At 37.1% G+C, this 21,316-nt stretch overlaps 1 protein-coding gene across 2 annotated transcripts in view; it reads left to right on the top strand.

Annotated features, from left to right (window-relative positions):
- The window catches only part of ATP10D (ATPase phospholipid transporting 10D (putative)), a 114,059-nt gene that overhangs the window by 8,270 nt on the left and 84,473 nt on the right, over nucleotides 1–21,316 (top strand). For both annotated transcript variants that reach the window (XM_055111571.2, XM_003816019.5), the window contains exon 2: nucleotides 19,476–19,802. In XM_055111571.2, the coding sequence (XP_054967546.1) occupies nucleotides 19,513–19,802 (290 nt within the window). In that variant the 5' untranslated portion in view covers nucleotides 19,476–19,512. The remainder of the gene's footprint in view (nucleotides 1–19,475; nucleotides 19,803–21,316) is intronic.

The raw sequence follows: 21,316 nt of genomic DNA, 5'->3' as shown, positions 1-21,316 counted from the left end.
TATTCATTATTCTTTTTATCTCTTACCATTAATCTTTCTTTTAAGCATGTTATTTTCCTTTGCTTTTTAAAAACTTCTGTAGTTACCCAAACAGAAAATAATTGCCCTATTTCTTGTATATAAGAAAAGTAGTTTCACTGATTATTTAAACAATAATATATACATCATTGGTATGGGAAAGATTAGCTGCATAAAAATCATATTTAATGGTAATGACTTCATGGGGAAAATACACAGTCCCTGACTTATGATGGTTCAACTTATGATTTTTCCAGTTTATGATGATGCAAAAGAGATACATATTTAGTAGAAACCATACTTCAATTCCCATACAACCATTCTGTCTTTCGCTTCCAGTATAGTATTCGATAAAGTACATGAGATATTTAACACTTGATTATAAAGTAGGCTTTGTGTTAGATGACTTTGTCCAACTGTATGCTAATATAAGTGTTCTGAGCACATTTAAAGTAAGCTCAGCTAAGCTGTGATGTTCAGTAGGTTAGTGTATGACATGCCCTTTTGACTTATGATATTTTCATTTACCATGGGTTTATGAATGAGCATCTGCATTCATTAATTAAAAATAAGTCCAGAGTAGATTTGAGCTGCCTAGGTCTATGATTTTCAAAGTGTGGCCCCCAGGGTAGGCCCCATCAGTATCACTTGAGCTTGTTAGAATGCAAATTATCAGGCCACTGCAGAGCTACTGAATCAGAGAAACTGGTGTGATTGTGTGCTTGGGTTGGGGAGGGGGCGGCAGGGAGGGCAGAATCTGTGTTTTAACAAGCTCTCTATGTGATTGATCTGTGATAAAGCTGGAGACCACAGGCTTGGAGTAAGATCCTCAGGTGAGCAGGCCAGTATATTCACTGGGTTTGACAGGTAGGTATCTGACTTAAAAGGTCTCTGGGAAAGGGGATTTCATTTACTTTCCTGTATGCTGTTTCAGATACCTCTGTGTTATTACTAAGCTGGCTGCAAAAGTCATTAATTTAATACATGAAACTGAAAACGACAGTCAGAAACACAATGTTCAACACTTAAAGGTTTGTGTTGGATAGGTTTTATGTTATTATTTGCTTCTTGGCAACAGATTCCCTTTAAAAAAACAGAATTAAACTAAACTTTTGTGCAAATGTTTCATAAGGGAAAAAGAGTAAGACTTTTTCCCCCCAGTTCTTTGATCTTGGCTGTATTTGGGGATAATGATTGAAAGAAGCAAATGTGAATCTTATGACTTTCAGTAGAGAGTTTGTGCCTAGGGAATCAAGTTTTCTTAGCGATCCTGCATGCTTTTGAAGTGGTAAGGAACGATACGCCTACTGTGACCGTTAAAGTTGTAATTAATTAACTCTGTAAAATTAAAATGCAAGCATAAAAATATTTTCATAGTGCATCTGTAAACAACATAGGCTGTATTCTTTTAATATACTTTGGATCTAATAAAGTTAGATTAAGTACCTCATTTATTGCTGGAAATTCTATATCCCAGCTCACTTTATCTTAATGGGCCCATGTGATGTTGAATGTGGTCATTTTGGAATGTTGTAGATTGGTCATGTTATGAAGATATTAGAAATAAGCAGAAACAATTTTGAAATAGGCTCTTAATTAGGAATTGAAAATTTTCTTACCTACAAACTTTTATTTTCCCACTGACTTTAATTTTCTAAAGAGCAATGAAGGTGATATTTGAAAAGTATAACTGACTTATTTTTGAGATTTTTGTATTACTTTCACATCAAAAACTCTATATGCCCTACATAAGTATAGGTGTAAAAATGTTTTATTGAAACAATTATCTGAGCTTTCTTTCGCAGACTACCATTTAAATTCTGTTTTCACAACTAATTTTCAGAAAGAAGAGTCTCCCAAAACTATATTGACATTTAAGTATGCTATTTATTGCAATTTAGCCAGACATTTATAAGGTAACTTTTAGTAATTATCTTTTGGTAAAAACAAGAAACAAAAACCCCAAAACTGAACGCTTTAATTAATTAGCTTTGCAACATTTATAATTACATGTAATGCTTCTTTGCAGGAACACACATATTTGCCTTTATCAAGAAGCTTATACACTAAACTATGTTGAACTTACATGTCAAGAAACTTATATACTAAGTTAAACATAATTTCTGGTTTAATATTGAGTATAGCATTATTAGTATGTACACATGTTACCCATGGCCTTATTTGTGACCATTCATTTTCAGTATTGAAACAGCACGCTTGGCTTGCATTTTATGAAGTTGTGCTTTAAAAAAAAAGGAAAGAAAAAAAAAGACTTAAAGGAATGCACCTCTTTTCCACATCTTAAATGTAAAAGCAATACATTAAGTTCTGTGTATAGGCTTCATGATTATATGAAGTTTCATCAAAATTTAACTTTTTGATTAAAATGAAGATCTGTTTTCTAATTCCAAAATAAGTATATGTGTTAATGGTAAAAAAAACATGGAGAGTATAAAAACACTGAAAAAATTAAAATCTGCTATTAATAGACTATCCCAAAATAACCACTGTTAATGTTTTTAAAAATATTTTATTTGAAATTCTTCCATGTTTATATGTTGTATATATTCATAGTTGAGATTATACTTGTATACAGGTCTAAATCATGCTTTAAAACTTTATAAACTTTAAGCATTTTATGAGTCATTAAAAATTCTTTTAAGCAACTTTTTTTTTTTTTTTTTTGAAATGCAGTTTCGCTCTTGTTGCTCAGGCTGGAGTGCAATGGTGCAATCTCGGCTCACTGCAACCTCCATCTCCCGTTTTCAAGCAATTCTTCTGCCTCAGCCTCCCCAGCAGCTGGGATTACAGTCATGCGCCACCGCGCCTGGCTAATTTTGTATTTTTAGTAGAGATGGGGTTTCTCCATGTTGGTCAGGCTGGTCGCGAACTCCTGACCTGAGGTGATCTGCCCACCTCGGCCTCCTAAAGTGTTAGAATTACAGGTGTGAGCCACCATGCCCAGCCTAAACATCATTTTTAACAGCTGTCTTATATTTCCATTAGAAATAGATTTAACACAATTAGATATAATGCAGTCAACAATTTCTCTATTTCTCAACATTTGTGTAGTGACTTCCCTTTTTTTTTTTTTTTTTTTTTGAGACGGAGTTTCACTCTTGTGGCCCAGGCTGGAGTGCAATGGCATGATCTCAGCTCACAGCAACCTCCGCCTCCCGGGTTCAAGCCATTCTCCTGCCTCAGCCTCCGGAGTAGCTGGGATTACAGGCATGGGCCACCACGCCCGGCTAATTTTGTATTTTTAGTAGAGATGGTGTTTCTCCATGTTGGTCAGACTGGTCTTGAACTCCTGACCTCAGGTGATCTGCCTGCCTCAGCCTCCCAAAGTGCTGGGATTACAGGCGTGAGCCACCGCGCCCGGCTGTGTAGTGACTTTCTAAGACTGAGTTCAGTATATTTCTACTGAGGGCCAGAGAGGACATTTTTAGGGCATATTATCCTATGGGTCTAGAGAAGTAAGACAAGTAAGAGCAGGTTAAAGTCCCCCAAAACTATATGAATGTATGCCTTCATTGAGCATTATGAATAAAGAAACCCTTTGCTACATTCTACATTCAGAGTCAAAAAAATGCTAACTCTGTCTTAAATTCTTTTTTTTAGGTTACTACTGAAGTTGAAAATATTTTTTTCCTATATATTTATAGTATATGGCTTCTGTGTTTGTTCAGGCTTTTTTTCCAACTGTGCTATTCATGTGACTATTAAACCAGAAATGAATAATTTTTAATATTTATCTTATAAGATATTAATTAATTAATTAATTTTTGAGACTGAGTTTCACTCTACTGCCCAGGCTGGAGTGCAGTGGTGTGATCTTGGCTCACTGTAACCTCTGCCTCCTGGGTTCGAGTGATTCTCATGCCTCAGCCTCCTGAGTAGCTGTGATTACAGTTGCCCACTACCACAACTGGCTAATTTTTGTATTTTTAGTAGAAACGGGTTTCACCACATTGGCCAGGCTTGTCTCAAACTTCTGACCTCAGGCGATCCTCCCACCTCGGCCTCCCGAATTGCTGGGATTACAGGCGTGAGCCACCGCACCTGGCCTATAAGATATTAATTTAAAAAATAGACCATTGTAGCCGGGCATGGTGGCTCATGCCTGTAATCCCAGCACTTTAGGAGGCTGAGGTGGGCAGATTGCCTGAAGTCAGGAGTTCGAGACCAGCCTGACCAATGTGGAGAAATCCCGTCTCTACTAAAAATACAGAATTAGCCGGGCGTGGTGGCATGTGCCTGTAATCCCAGCTACTCAGGAGGCTGAGGCAGGAGAATCACTTGAACTGGGGAGACCGATGTTGCAGTGAGCTGAGATTGCACTGTTGCACTCCAGCCTGGAGAACAAGAGCGAAACTCCGTCTCAAATTAAAAAAAAAAAATAGATCATTGTGAGTAATAATGGAACTTGTTAGGGTGATACTGAAACAATGGGGCAGATTCCACAGATTAGCTCAAATAGGCCATGAAAATATTAGGATAAGTACCTATCTGTAGAAGTCTTAGCTTATTTTATAGTTGAATCATACTAGTGTATAAAATTCTGGCAAACATAATAATATTGTATTCAAATTGACTTAAATAATTTATGACATTCATAAATAATGACATAGTTTAGGAATTAATAAAAGCCTATCTATATATGCATGAATAAGAAAATGGTAGTGGAGCAAACAGCAGGATTATTGTATGTGAATTGCCACTAACTTGCTGTGTAATCTTGGGTAAGTCATTCTTTCCAAACCTCTGTTTTCTTCTGTGTAAAATGAAGTATTTAGTTGGATATTAACATTCTTTCTGACTTTAACATTCTGAGTTTTTTGTTTAAGCTATTAAGCATCTTTAAAATGCTTTTCCTACTTTGAAGAAATGTTGGCATCAAACAATTCATACGTATTCTTATAAAAGCAAGAATAGCTACCATTTGTTAATCTATTATATGTCAGATGTCTTACATACATTCCCATTAACTCCTCACAACAACCCTACAGAGCAGATAATATCATTGCCATTTTCCTCATTGGAAAACTGAGGGTCATAAGAAGTCACACTAGGGCTGAGTGGGAGAGCCAGAATTTGAACCCATGACTCGGAAATACTCTGTTCTTTCCACTGTGCTACTTACCTCTCCCTTGGACAAATGTGATGGCTTCTTTTAACCCAGAGTTTCTCAGCAGCCGCATTTCTTGACATTTGGGACTAGATAATTGTTTGTTGTGAAGGATTGTCCTGTGTATTGCTGCAAATTTAACATCATCTCTGGCTTCTTTCCACAACCAAAAATATCTCCAGATATTAGCAAATGTCCTAGGGGGCTGGAAGGGGAGGTACAATTGGCCCCATTTGAGGACCACTGCTCTAATACAACTTAAGTCATCAGTAGTATGAGGACAAACATAGTTACTTTCTCCAGCAAAATCTTTAGGCCATTTTAAGGGTCAAGATGGAATTAACCAAGTATATCTCCAGCAAAGGAACCTACCTACTCCTTCATGCAATAATACTTATTATACATTGATTGTCCCTTATTCTCTTAAGATGCATCCCATTTGAAGAGCATTTTTTGGGATGCATGGTATAGCAACAAGAACCTGATTAATGTTTGTTAATTCACTGAAAAGTATTCGTTGAGGGCATGTTATATGCCAGGCATTGTCCAGTTATTGGTTAAAGCAGTAAACAAGATGGCCTTGTAGGAGAAACAGGTATTAAATCATTTTAGCTCATTCTCCTTTATCTTCCTAATAATCTTGTAAAGATTCTGTTTAGAACCACAATCCAGTGTGTTTATCATGTTTTACATACATACACAACTTATCACATGAAGCTGGAGTTTGCCTTCCTTAGTGTGAATGAGTAAAGATCACACACCGGGAAATTTGTGTTCTTCTGCCAGTTCAAATATATATTTTGGCTCTGGTTTTTAAATGAGCACGTATCTGTGTGCTAGCTTCATTTTGAAACTTAACTGTTTATCTATCAGTTAGTCTTTTAATGCTCTTACCATTTTGTGGTCTGAAGCTTGGCCACATACATATCAAAGTTTGTCTTATGGGAAGTAATCTCTGAAGTATTTCAGGTAATGAGGGAATCTCATGAGGTTCGTGCCTGATCTGTTTACTAGACTCTGTACTTCTGGAGGACAGAAACCATGGAGTTCACATGGGAATTCCCATCATGTTGGTTTCAATGCCTGGAAAAGTACCTGGTTGGCAATGGTAGCCTTTCAGTACCTATTTTCTAACAAATATAAGGAAAAGAAATCTCTAAATAGTGAAAATAGATTTCACTAAATAAATCTTGCTGAATTTTTATCTTCTACTTCCTGAAGACCACTGGGGTCATTTATTTACATTTCTTAATTATTGTAAGGTAGTTGGGAGTAAAACTTAAATCTTCATAAAGACAGATTTGGACAGCTGATGGGGAAAAAGCCTGTAAAATTATTCAAAACAAGGAGATTTTCAAGTACTGGAAGAAAACCTTATGGAAATGCTTTGAAGACCCTGAAGGCATCACTGTAAAGAATACGCTTGTGCTCAGAGCATTGGTGCTGAATTCTCAGAGAAGAAAATTTATTTAAAATGCTGTGTCAAATATAGGAAAATTGGGTACACATTGTATAATGATTCTATCCTGGATGAAATTGTTTTGATACTTTAAAGGATAAACCTTAAACTGTCTTTAAAAAGGTTACTCAGAATAACTTCCTCCTGGAGAGTTTTAGAACGATAAAATTTAAATACTTCAGCTATTTCTAAAAATAAGTCCTACTTGTTTTATTTCCTTTTTATGTCTTCCTGTTGCAGAGTTTCGTTAGTGTCCATTTTAGGACTACATGCTCTAGATCTTAATGTGAACTGTAATAACTTCAGCATGCATAATAAGAGCTGTAGTGAGCTACATACCATGAAATGCCTGTTATTATATCACATTTAGAGGCAGTGTGTATAAGATTGTTAAAGATATTCTAGTCTTTGCTGCATATAAGAGGGGTGTTATTTTACTCATTCATTCTTGGGTTCATTCCACAAATATTCATTGAAAATCTACTCATTGCCTGATATTATACTCTTCTAGGCCTAGGCCATATCAGTGAACCAAAAAGACAGAAATTTCTACACTGACGGAGGAGGGAGACAGACAAAAGCTAAAATACCAAAGCAAATTATGCATTGTTAGAAAGTGACATAAAGATTTTATGAAAAGTAAAGCGGAAAAGGAGAATAACAAGAGGCAGATCATATGGAGCACTGGAGGTGGCTACTGTAATTATATGGGAGCCTTTAGAGAGTTTTAAGTTGTGAAATTGTCAGGATCTAAATTAGGTTATACCAGGACTAGACTGATAATGGTGGATCAGGTTGATTGTAATAAAGGTGATGAGAAGTGGTAAGATTCTGGATATAGTTTAAGGGAAGAGTCAACAGAATTTGCGGACTGACATGATGTGAGTTGTAAGTGAAAGAAACCAACGATGACTCAAAAGTTTTTGGGCTGAGCATCTAGAAGAAGGGAGCTGCCATTAGCTGACAGGGCTAATCTAGGGGAGAAGCAGTTTGGGGGAGAGTGCTTGGACCTCCATTTGCACTTGTTACTGTCTGGAGATGGGCTGCCTTTTGGGCATCAGTCTGGAGTTTTGGAAAGAGGTCTATGCTAGGGGAACTTGTGGAAGTTCTCTTTGGATAGCTTTGGTATTCTCAGTAAAATAGAAACAAGGTCATCACCAGGAAGAAAGTCAGGAGGGAGATATTGGATGTTAAGAGGAGAAAGGAAAGGGTATGAAACAGTTGTCTATGAGAGTGGGAGAATACATGGCCTGGAAATGCACTATGATTGCAGGCAGTGTGAATGGCCAACTTAAGAGTTTGCGATCAGGACATTAAAGTGACTCTGACAAGGTGTTGTGCGTTTCTTTCCAGCCACTTTCAACCTGTAGGTACTGGAACAGAGTACATAGAGCTTTACATGTGAATGTAAGCAGGGTGAGGGTTTTGCCAAGAAAGAAGTGAGAGAGGAGTTCACTGGTTGAGAGAATATACGAGGAAGTGATTACAGTATTAAACATAAAATTTAAAGTAAGTAAGGAAATAAGACCACTTGAGAATATGGGGCAGTGAAAAGATGGTTGGTGGTTGTTTATGGGTAGGATCAGTGATATTGGAGTTGGGTTAAAAGTGAGTCATTTATTTGAAAGTAAATTTTATTTGCATGTATTGAATTATAGTTCAAACACATATAAAGTCCTCTATAAGGCACAGTAAGCAGTAAAAATGGGTAACCTCACCTAGTACAAAATGAATGTTTTAAAAGTAAATAAATGCAAATATTTAAATTTATTTAACTTTATTTTTTCAAATGAAGCATACCTTTAGCGTTTTTCTCTGAATAACTTAACTTTAATTTTTTAATACCACTCTTCTCCTATTCTCTCTCCCAACCCTCACATTCCTTGATGGGTTGCCAGAGCTATATGCCTTCTGCCAGCTCTTATTCAAGTGTTACTGCCCTGTATCAGAGCCCTCTGATAGCCACCAAGGCTCTCATTCCATATGAGATATCTGGATTAAGCTTAAGTAACTATTTACTAAGCTGTGCCACTTGGGTGAGTTTCTCACTCTGTTTCCTCATTACTAAGTGGAGATAATAATATGTACTTTATTGTAAGGATTAAAGTTAATGAATGCATTTTTATCCTTTGCATATAACCTGTTATATGTCTATAAATGGTAGATATTGTTATGATCTTAGGTCTATTAAATCAATAATATTTGTTAATGTTGAATAACCAAATCTCAAAAACTGCTATCTTGTCATTTCAATAACATATTATTTTAGAAGCATGTAAGATCACTAAGGTCAAAACACAGTATTGCTGCCATCAATATTTTCATATATGTTTATGCTTTTTTCAGCTTTAAAAAGAGATTAAGATATATTAGGAACTCACCATAAATATGAGTAAGATTTCTTTTAGTTCCCAATAACATAGAGAAACACATATACAACTGCAACATTTTACCTGCCTTTTGCTAGCCTAAACCAGCTTTGAGCCTAATTATTCACAAACAGTGAATAATTGGACATGTGATCCCTTCAAAAAGAAATCTGGACTGGGCGCGGTGGTTTGTGCCTGTAATCCCAACACTTTGGGAGGCCGAGGCGGGCGGATCACGAGGTCAGATCGAGACCATCCTGGCTAACACGGTGAAACCCCGTCTCTACTAAAAATGCAAAAAATTAGCTGGGCGTGGTGGCGGGCGCCTGTAGTTGCAGCTACTCGGGGGCTGAGGCAGGAGAATGGCGTGAACCCAGGAGGCGGAGCTTGCAGTGAGCCGAGATAGCGCCACTGCACTCCAGCCTGGGCGTTAGAGTGAGACTACGTCTCATAAAAAAAAAAAAAATCTGAAGTGTATTGAAGAAGAGAAGCATTATCGCTTTCAATGTCTGAATGGACCATCCATAAAATATATATATATTTGATAATATATATATGATTATATGTTTTTAATTATACATGTTTTTCTTTTATATACAATATACATATACGTATGTATATAATAATATATGTATGTATGTAATATTACACATATAAATATATATTAAATATACATATATGTATGTGATATTATATATAAATATATAAAAGCTTTATTCTCACGAGAGAACTGAAGAAATTCTTACTGAGTGCGTGCTTGGAAACAGTAAGAATGGGTAACTAGTTCTAGTATGAAACAATGCATCTAGATATCACATTCTACTTTTATATGTCTTTCAAAATAAACATGTCATATGTGAAAATTCTAATTTGACTCTCCATCAGCAATTATATAAAACATGTCACTCGGGTGCAGTGGCTTACGCCTGTAATCCCAGTACTTTGGGAGGCTGAGGCAGGCAGATCACTTGAGGTCAGGAGTTTGAGACCAGCCTGGCCATCATGATGAAAACCCATCTCTACTAAAAAGACAAAACTTAGCTGGGCATGCTGGCGCATGCCTGTAATCCCAGCTACTCAGGAGGCTGAGGCAGGAGGATCACTTGAACCTGGGAGGCAGAGTTTGCAGTGAGCCGAGACCGGACCACTGCACTCCAGCCTGGGTGATAGAGTGAGACTCCATCTTAAAAAATAAATAAATAAAAATAAAATAAAATAAAACATATCACTTATTGCTGTGGCTATTCCTTCCCTCAGTCTGAGTGAGAGGCTGCTTCTGTGATGTAGAACAGCATCTTCTGTTTCCCCAACGTCAACCACAGTGTCTGGCATATGGTAGGTTTTCAGGTCATGTTTGCTGAGTAAATTGAAAATGAATGAACTTAATTTAAGCACTCTTTTCTAAAGATATGTAAGGGCTATGTGCTTCAGTACAGTTGACCTTTTTCCATTTAGGGTCCTTAAAAATGACAAAACTATTACAAATATTTCTTTATTAGTGGTAAAAGTGAAAAGTAGTATGACTTAGCTTTTTATGAACTTATATAGCGCTTCCTCCCATGATAATAATCACTAGTTATCAAAAGTAATTTCTTATAGGGCCGAGGGCAGTGGCTCTCCCCTGTAATCCCAGTGCTTTGGGGGGCCAAGGTGGGAGGATTGCTTGAGCCCAGAAGTTTGAGACCAACCTGGGCAGTATAGAAAGACCCTATCTCTACAAAAGAAAATAAAAAATTAGCTAGATGTGGTGGCTCATGCCTGTCATCCCAGCTGCTTGGGAAGCTGAGGCAGGAGGATAGCTTGAGCCCAGAAAGTCATGGCTGCAGTGAGCAGTGATTGCACCACTGCACTCCAGCCTAGGCATCAGAGCAAGACCTGTCTAAAAAAATAATAATAAATAAAAAATAAAATAAAATAAAATAAAATAAATTACTTTAATTCAATGTTATGGGTGACATATTACCCTTGTCTGACTTTTTGTATATATCTAAAATATGGAATATGTACTCCTACTGGGGATTTAGTTCAAGGTCACTTAACAGAAAATATTGAATGGCACTAAGAACTCCAAGGTGATTTTATTCAGCAAATCTGATTCATTCCACCCAATGGAGAATATAAAGGATTATGTAACTTCATTATTCAAGATCCACAGTTTTCCCACAAAATAAATTGACCCTTGTCATCACAAAAGCCCATATTAGATATATCCATAGACGGTTCATACTTACCTTCTTTTCCAAAGATTATGTGAGGTGAAGAAAAACCTTTTTTTTGTAGATAGAGGATAGTAGTTACCAAGGGAGCAATACCAACATGTCACATTGGCACCTGGGGCAGCAAAGAAACTACCAAAGATATCAAACCATCTTGATGCTTTTGTCATGACCTATGAGATAAGGAATCAGTCTCCCTGCAGTAATAAGCTTCTATAGAGAGTGTTGAACAAGTGGGTCACAGATGACACAGATTGGAGCAAGACCAAGTTTTATCAGGGCTCACTGTGCTTCAGGCAGGGCTGGCTACCTCTGATGTGTAGGTCAAGGAGACTTTTTTTTTTCTTTTTGAGATGGAGTCTCACTCTGTGGCCCAGGCTGGAGTGCAGTGGCGTGATCTCGGCTCACTGCAAGCTCCGCCTCCTGGGTTCACGCCATTCTGCTGCCTCAGCCTCCCAAGTAGCTGGGACTACAGGCGCCCGCCACCACGCCTGGCTAATTTTTTTGCATTTTTAATAGAGACGGGGTTTCACCGTGTTAGCCAGGATGGTCTCGATCTAGGTCAAGGAGACTTTCATATCATAAGTCTATTGTGAAACAATTCCTATCTTATTCTTAGAAATCCATAGATACGAAATTTCTCTGTGCCTTTTATTGACTATGATAGAGAACTCTTGTGTCTTCCATGGTTTACAACATATAAGAACTTTGACGTTTTGTTTGTGTTTTCTCATCTTGGTTGAGAAGAAGGTTATAAGTCTATCAAGGCCAGGCAGGATTCATTGTTCTTTCTTGGTCAACTTTTGGAAATGTTGGTTGAAACTAATTCTAACTGTATTAAATCTGCAGAAAGAATTAATCCTTAAGACCTCATCAACAATCTTTTGTATAAACTAGACTTCTCTCTTTTAGTTAATTCTAGCCTTAGACGTGAGGATCTTCTTGTATCCGCTGTCAAGCCATTAGTGCATAGCTGAGGTTACACATTCAAAGAAGATGGGCTTCCCAATAACATGAGTGATAGCTAATAAATTGCTCAGTCTTAATTCCAACTGTGCATTTTGCAATAAAGTTACTTAGCATAGAGTAGTGATTCTCAGGGTGTGGTCCCCAGGACCAGCAGCATCAGTACTATCTGCAAGTGTGTTAGACATGCAGACTCCTGAGCCCCATCCCAGACCTGCTAGATCAGAAACCTAGCAGGGTGAGGTTCATGGCCAGGTGTGGTGGCTCACACCTATAATCCTAGCACTTTGGGAGGCCGAGGCAGGTGGATCACCTGAGGTCAAGAGTTCGAGACCTGCCTGGCCAACATGGTGAAACCCCATCTCTACTAAAAATACAGGAAACAACAAAAAAATTAGCTGGGCATGGTGGTGCATGCCTATAGTCCCAGCTACTTGTGAAGCTGTGGTGGAAGGATCGCTTGAACCACGGAGGCAGAGATTGCAGTGAGCTGAGATGGAGCCACCCCACCACTACACTCCAGCATGGGTGACAGAGCAAGACTCCGTCTCCAAAAGAAAAAGAAAAAAAGAAAAAAAAAAGAAACCTAGGGGGTGAGGTTCAGGAGATTCTGATGCAAAACAAACATAGGGCATCTTGAAATGATTATAGATTTTTTTTTCTTTTAGACCAGTGAACTTGTGTATTTTTCAAACTGTTGGCTGGTGATGACCTCAGGAATTTAAAAATGCTAACTGAGCCCAAGAGAATTCATTATCCTGTATTTACCTTTGGTAATCTGCCCTACTGCAAACTTTTCATTAAGCATTCATTAAGGGAAATAGGACTTTTGAGAACTAAATCTGCCTTCAAGTACATTTGTGTATAGTAAGGAACTTAGTATATTTTAGATACATTCTGTTAGTGATGGAGTGTAGTTTTTAATATCTTCTAGAAAAAATACTATAATTAGAAATAATGTAATTTTACATGAGAATATTTGATTATTTAAAATTTTATATATTAATCGCATTATATAGTTGGAGCCAATGATTGGACATGTTGAGAAAATTTTAAAACATTCTTTGAACTTTACTTTTTTCTCTGAAAAATGAAATGAAATTCCACCTCAAGTGAAAACTAAATTAAATGGCATGTGGAACTATTTTGTAAACAGTAATTATTATTAAAGTGTTAGTACTTACCAAGCAATGCTTGGTTTATATTTCTTCAATTCTGACCTTAGTTGATTTCATACCTAAAATTGAAAGCTTGTAGATTTTAGAACTTTAATTACAGGTTTTATAATCTGTGAGTAAATGAAATATTGGATGGGAAAATTAATATCTAGCATCATGCAGGCCTGCTTTACAGAAGCACTAGAGTATTCCAGAGTATTACATAAAATTAATACATTTTCCTTCCAAAACTTTAACTTAATTTTTTAAGATTGTAAATCAATACCTCTAAGGACAGCAGATTACTGAGGATAGTAGAGTATCTAGATCTAAAACATTCTTTCTTGGGTTATGTGATCATCATTGAACTTCAAGCACTTGGTTGTCTATATGGTTTTACAAAGTTTGTTTTTGTTAATTCTCAAGACAGGGTTCCTATGGTTGGCAGAGCATCAGGTCAAAAAAACATGAGACCAGTTGGTTATTAGCAGAAAACTCTGAAAAATTATCTCTTTGAGGAATGAGCTAAATCTTAGAATTATGAATGATGTTTCTAAAAATGCTGCCCATCATGTTCTTTATTAGAGCTTTTGTCTACTAGATTGCTGGACTTTCTCTTAGTAACAGTTGAGAAGAGAGTATTGCTATCCTCAGTTAGTTAGTTGCCTAGAAGCCTCCCCCATTAAATGAAGAGCAGACTTACTAAAGCAGAGTGTGACCAGGTGGTGCAGTATGAGGTGCAGTTTAAGAAATTAAACATAGATGTATAATTGATACAGTTGTTAGTATCAATACTGTGCACACAAATTCTCAGCTAATATTTATGAATAAATATTATAGAGAGAACACTTTGTAAAAAGTCACAATGGTAGTTAACCCTTACTTAGGACTTACTATGGGTCAAACAAGTGCTAAGTGCTTTTTATATATTAACTCACTGAATCCTCTCATAGCAACCCTTTGAGCAAGTTAAGCTGGCAAATTGGGGTGCCAGAAATTGACATTGGCCTCTGGCTCCAGAACCTGTGCTCTTTATCACTCTATGCTGTTTACAGGTTTTAGAAATACACTAGAAGAGAAAATAATGCCCTCTTGAAAGAGTCTTTCAGGCCTGGAGAAGCGGATTCCTGCTCTTAATAAAGGTGAATGATACAATCACAAGCTAAAAGTGAATGCTTCTGTTTTCTCAAAATTAGATCTTACACTCCTACTTCTAATGGCAGAAAAGCCAGGTTGAGCCATGCAAAAGGAAATGGGATGTCTTTATGTTCTTTTCTATAAAATTCAGTGATCAACAGACATTTATATATCATCTAACTTTGGCCAAGCACTGGACAGACGCATGGAGAGGAATTAGGTATGTTCCCTGACTTTGAAGAATAAAGCCATCTGTAACACACTATGGCAAGTGCATATGAGCCATGCTCAGGGTTCTAATGGGAGCAGAGCAGAGAACACCTTATGGTGTCTGTTGTGTGGATCCCTCCCAATCTCCCTCATTCCGTGGTCAAGCTAAAACAGTCTCGAGGATGAATAGAGGCCGGTGTGGTGAGTGGGTGATATGGTTAACCAGCCCTCCAGAAAGAGAGGGCAGCATTTGGAGAGGTGCAAAGTGTACCCTATGCTTTGCAACCTCCTTAACTCATTGGGAGTACTAACTAAATTACATATTCATAGACCCCATTCCAGATCCTCTAAATCAGAATCTCCAGGGGAGAGGCTTTGGAGACTGTGACTAACAGGGGCCCCAAGTGATTCTTATCAGGGGGTCTTGGGCAACACAGGACAAGTGGAATACAATTTGTTCATGAACGTTGTTGGGATGAGTTTTGGAGAGAATGGTGAAGAATGAGATTAGGTAGTATGAAGGTCACTTTATGTCATACCTGTCTTTTTGAGTGTTCGATTTTCTGTTTGTATCCTACCTAATGCTGCTACTTCTCAGGCATTAATAGGTACATTGAACTGAGCATTTACTTGGACAACTTTAAATGGAAAGCTTTGGACCTAAGCCCAATGTATAAGATTCCCACCCTTGACTTATCTATGGCTTGAGAAACACTTAAACAGGAGAGTGGGGAAGAGGATAAGCATTGTTTATTTATAGCATGTCCCTTGACTATTAATCGTGTTTCATTTTACTTGTTAGAAGACTGAGTAGCTACTAAGTAGTACAGCTAATATTTGAGCCTGGGCTTACAGAGTAGAAGAAATGTGATTTGTCAAAAAGTGGTGAGCAAGGTGCTCGTTCCTTCATTTAAAACGGGTGAACTGCAAAATGCAGGGTTGGAGTCAAAGTCCATAGTAACCTCTGTTACCATATGAAGATGTGTGCCCACCATTCCCGTGATTCTTTTAAGAAAAACCAATTATCAATATTTTATGTGAATTTATCTCTATTTTAAAATCTTGCCTTTATATGTATGTGTGTATATATGTATTTATGTTTATAAAACAAAACCATGTGCTTGCCGACACTCTGATACAAAATAAGTCATTGGGTAGAATTTTGCTGTAGGACTAATGGTTTGTGACCACTGTGTTAAATCATCTCTGAAGTCTAAGCCTTAAGATATTATGATTTGTGATGACGCTTGATGAGGTATGACTTACTGATTTGCTTTCCTATCATATCTTAAAGAAATTTTCCTCAATATTTATGTGGAGCGTTATTAATAACAGAGTCTTCTCCAAGTACTAACATACTTTTAACTTTGTTGGAAGTGACAGAGAAGGAGTGAAAGGCTCTTTCCTGACTACTGTGGGCATAGTGCTGCCCTCCCCTGAGCCTTCTTGTCCAACTGCTGTCTTTCAGTAATTTTCTACCATAAGATTCTGTTTTCTTCTTCTTTTTTAAATCTGATATTTTCAAACATTGAAAATATTATTTCTTTTTATTCGTTTTACAAAAACATCCACTGAAATAAAATAATTTAAAAGATCTTTATAAATATTTTATCTTTAGCTCTCTGTAGAACAAATACCTATTTCTATAGGAAAAGCTTTCTGTGTGTAACATTATTGACTGAGGGAGAAAGGGTTGTAAGGGGAAAATTTTGTTTTAAAAACTTTTGAATTGACAAATAAAAATTGTATGTATTTATGGTGAAGAATGTGATGTTTTGATATGTGGATGTATTGTGGAATGGCTAGCTCAAGGTAATTAACCTATGTATTACCTCACATACTTTTTATTGTGGTGAGAACACTTTAAGTCTACTCTCTTAACAATTTTCAAGTGTACAATATATTGTTACTGTATTAACCATAGTCATCGTAATATACAATAGATCTCTTGAACTTATTACTCCTTTGTAGCTGAAATTTTGTATTCTGTAATAGTCTGTTTTCTGCATTTGGGGTTGTGGATCTATTTAGGAACATGGATCTATGCATTTCCATGTATAATTTCAGCTTCGTGTGAAGCCACACACTATCAGTATCTTTTTACCAACATGTACACTAACATTAGTGGATCTTGAAACTAATTCAATGCATCCTAACTAGTACTAATATGAGAGAGAGAAGAAAGAAGATCCCTGTATGCATTGCAGGTGGTAAGGGTAAGAAATATTTCATAGAACTTTTGTTTCAGGGGTGTGTGTGTGTATGTGTGTGTGTGTGTGTGTGTGTGTGTGTGTAAATTCTACTTTGCATCATAGAATGTATTTCTTACTGGGAGAGCAGTTAACGCATTTCAAAAGCCTCTGATCTAGGATGACTAAATAGATCCTTGGTCATTCCTGCCTAGTATAAGAGTTTAAATTTTAAACTAGCAATTTGAAAGGATTTTCATCATATGTTAATTACCTCCAAGCCTAGGCTTTTCTCCTCAGTCATTTCAAAGCACTTCTCTGTCTAGCTTAAATCTGTCCTCTGATCCAAGGGTCACTTTTCAGGAGAATGACAGTGCTGAAGAGAGAGTTCTTACAAAATCATGAGCTGCCCAGCCTTGGAGAGTAGGAGAGAGACTCTTGTAGGCTCTAGAAGGGGGCCATGGAGGGCAGTGAGCCAGCCCTAATTCTATCTTCACCAAAATTCCTTGAAAATGAAAAGAAGCAATAAAGGAGAAAGGCAATGTGGGAGTAAATAGAGAATCTCATGTACATTTAAAGATATTGAAAAGTCCTAAAGAGAAGGAGACCTAGAAATACTTTTGCAATGAAATGTTTTGCAGTCGTTATGGGCTTGTTTCTTAGGAACTGAGTGACTTGGGGAAAGATGTAGTTCTTGTCTGGGTTGTGGAATAAAAAGCTGATTGTTTCTGTGAACCAGTAAGTATGTTTGCTAGCGTGAGGTTATTAGTCAGACACACCACAAATTAGCAGAAGTTAACACCTCCTGTATTTGTTTCATGTTTGTTTAGTTAGTCCTGTTTGGACTCTCAAGAAATTGTATTTCAGAATTTAAAAAGGGAGGTGAGATTTAGATTGTTGTATGAGATTGTGGACACTAGAGGGATAAACATTCTTATGTCTTAGTAAGAATTTAATGGCAAGTGAATGCTTCCTTTTAAGGTTTCCAGAAATAAATCAAATTGTGCTGATTTCAACCTTTTAAAAAAAGTCACATTTGTCATAATGGTAACCTAATGTGCATTATGTGAAACTAATGAAAAGCACTTAGTATTTATGTTCAGTATTTTCTGTTATCTATTGATTCACTTATAAAGCACTATCTTATGTTCTTATTCTGGGGGAGAGTTCTAGATATGTTATGAACTACATTAATAACTCAAGCTGCCATTGTGAGCAGCCGGTTAAAAGAACTAAGCCACTTTTGTATGCTTGGTGAAGTAAAAACCAGCTTTTCAAATATACTTTGGAGGCAGGCTTTTAAAAAATTATATTGAAGAGATAGTAAATGTTATTTTGGCCAGTCAATCTTCATTGATTTAGTTATCTATAAATAAATATTTTAGAGGCCAAAATCCAAAAGAACTGTTTTTTTTTTCTTGTTCCTATTATTAGTATAAAACCGATGAGGCTGACGTGAATATTTTCTCTCATGATAAGACGGGCTATCTATTGTGGGTCCAATATCCAGGCACAACTACATATACTCAGAGGCTGTTGTTCTTCCCATCAAAAGTGATTGTCTGCCTGTAATCCCAGCTATTCAGGAGGCTGAGGCATGAGAATTGCTTGAACCCCTTTCTTTCCTATTTTTGTTTTGATTAACAAACTCACATTTTGTTTTGATTAACAAACTCCAGGTAGGGCTGCATTTCTTGGAAAATAAGGAAACCTTAGAAATAAGGAAAATAAGGGAATATGTTATCAGTTTGATTTTGTTTTGTAGCAAAGCACCCCAAAACTTAATGACATAACATTTATTGATTCATAATTTGATGGGTGGGCAAGTCGGGCTGAGCTCAGCTGAGACATCTTTATTCTAATTTGTGCCTTCTGGGCACACTCGCTTGTTAGTGGTCAGTTGGCCGTCAGTGGTGTTATTTATGTATTTATAGAGGCTATGGTGGTAAATGGGGCAACTGAGGCATGTGGTGTGGGCTACAGTGGTTCCTAGAACAGTGAGAGAGAATAAGCTCCAATGAACAAGCACTTTTCAAGCCTCTATTTGCTGTCTTGTTTGCTAGTGTTACATTAGCTGAAGCAAGGCACATGGCCAAGCCCAGACACCACAGGTAGAGAAAGACTCTACCTCTTGATTGGCAGAGAGTTATGCTTGCAGAGATAGGAAGAATTTGTGGGCATTTTTGTAATCCACATAGAATGGGTTTTTTTGATGTCCTATGATTTATCAGACTTTATGCTATGTGACTTACCTGTTATTCATTTAGTCCTCAAAACAATTTCCTGACATGCCTGGCATTATGCCCATTGCAAAGATGATAAAACTGATAATCAGAGAAGTTAAGAGACTTGCACAAATTAAGCCCAAATTGTTTGCTTCAAGTTATGGAATGGCCTTTTAGGTGCTGTCTCTTGTTAAGCAACATGATCAGATGCTTAGCCCATGAGGCAGAAGATGTATGCTTTATTTGGTTAAAATGGAGTTCTAAAGACTACTTTTACTTTCTCCCTTACATGTTGAACCATTGGGTCATATATTTATTTGGTATAGAAAAAATATTAAAATTTCACTATCTTTGAGACGTTTCAGAAGCTCATGGAAGTGTGGTTTTTGTTTGTTTGCCAGGTCAGCTACACAACCTGGATCTTACCACAGTTTGGATATGACTGAGGCTCTCCAATGGGCCAGATATCACTGGCGACGGCTGATCAGAGGTGCAACCAGGGATGATGATTCAGGGCCATACAACTATTCCTCGTTGCTCGCCTGTGGGCGCAAGTCCTCTCAGACCCCTAAACTGTCAGGAAGGCACCGGATTGTTGTTCCCCACATCCAGCCCTTCAAGGATGAGTATGAGAAGTTCTCCGGAGCCTATGTGAATAATCGAATACGAACAACAAAGTACACACTTCTGAATTTTGTGCCAAGAAATTTATTTGAACAATTTCACAGGTACTGTTTTATTTTTGAAGAAAACCTTAGAATATCATTCTAGTTGATATATAACATATTTTTCATTTGCATAACCCTGTATATTACTTAAACCTAAGACATGTGACATCATCCTTGACAATTTTGATACGAATCTGTTGTGGAATGATGATTCCTCCCATTCACGTAGCACTTTCCAATTGGAAAGGTGTTTTCTCTTTACCAGAAAAGATATTGTAATTCACATATTATAGGTTAGGAAATGATTTGACTGTGGTTTAGCCAATGTCATGCCAATGTCAAGTAGCAGACCAGGGGCTGCCTCTGGGGGTCTTCTTACTCTTGCTTTAGTGTTCTTTCCATGAAACCATGCGCATTTTAATTTCAAATTTTTCTTACTGATAATAGGAGGAAATAGAGCTCTGAAGCCAGTGCAGATGTCAGATGTTTAGGTGAAACAGTGACCTAATTCAACTTAATATCTCATTCATGGACAATCTCCTGTGAGTTTAGGCACTGAAGGAAATGGAAGTGTGAGTGCCACTCCTCTCCTTGTGGAGTTTGCAGTTGTGCTAGGGAAACACAATATATACATATATAAAACAAAAAGACATAGGGAATGCAATGAGTGTTATAAAGGGCTGTCAAATAGAATGAAAGCCTCAAAAAGAGAAATAATAATGGTAACTGGAGCAATAGAAGGGGAAGTGACTTTTGACTTAATAACAGAGGGTGGGTGAGATATTCAAAGCAGAGGTGTGAGCAAAGCATATTTCAGATGGAGGAAGGAGTATGAATAATGGCATAAAGGCAGTAGCATAAAAGGCTTGCTTGAAGCCTGGGAAATAGTGTTCTCTGACTTACATGTAGCATCTGTGCTGAGGAGCAACAGGAAGTAAAGTCAGAAAGATAGATGTGACCCAGGAAAGAGGTCTTGCTATCAGGATAAAGAGTTGAGGGCCAAGTCTGCAGGCACAATTACCATGCTTACGTCAGTATTTCACTATGGAAGCAGTGTGGTGGGTAGATGAAAGGACTTAGAGATGATGGCAGAGAAAACATTTAGGAAGACGTAGTATATATCCCAGTGAATTGTAATGGAGACCTGACCTTGGAATAATGTGGGAATGAAAAGAAGGGTGACCTCTTACAGATACTGTGGATTTAATGTAAGACATTCAGTGAAAGGAGTAAAAAGATGATGTGAACATGTTGAGCTGTGATGACCAGAAGTACTAACAGAAAAATGAAAAACAAGAGTAAAAAGAACCTTGGCTGGAAGAGTATTTTGTTTTTGTAAATGTATTCAAGATGCCAATGCAAGTAAAGAGATTCTCCATATTCTTTAGTCATTCCACATACATTCATTCTCATTATTCATTCTATATATGTTCCATATGCATTTATTAAATAGTGGCTATGTTTAAAGGACAGATGTGAATTTGTTGAATTAATGGCTGTGTAGTCCTATGTGTGTTTCATTCTTTTATGGAGTTTGGAATCTAGTGTACCCAATGGAATAAAAACCTGAAACA

The sequence above is a fragment of the Pan paniscus genome, chromosome 3, assembly GCF_029289425.2.
Source record: "Pan paniscus chromosome 3, NHGRI_mPanPan1-v2.0_pri, whole genome shotgun sequence".
NCBI classification, from domain to species: Eukaryota; Metazoa; Chordata; class Mammalia; order Primates; family Hominidae; genus Pan; species Pan paniscus.
This window is presented reverse-complemented; position numbering and strand designations above follow the sequence as displayed.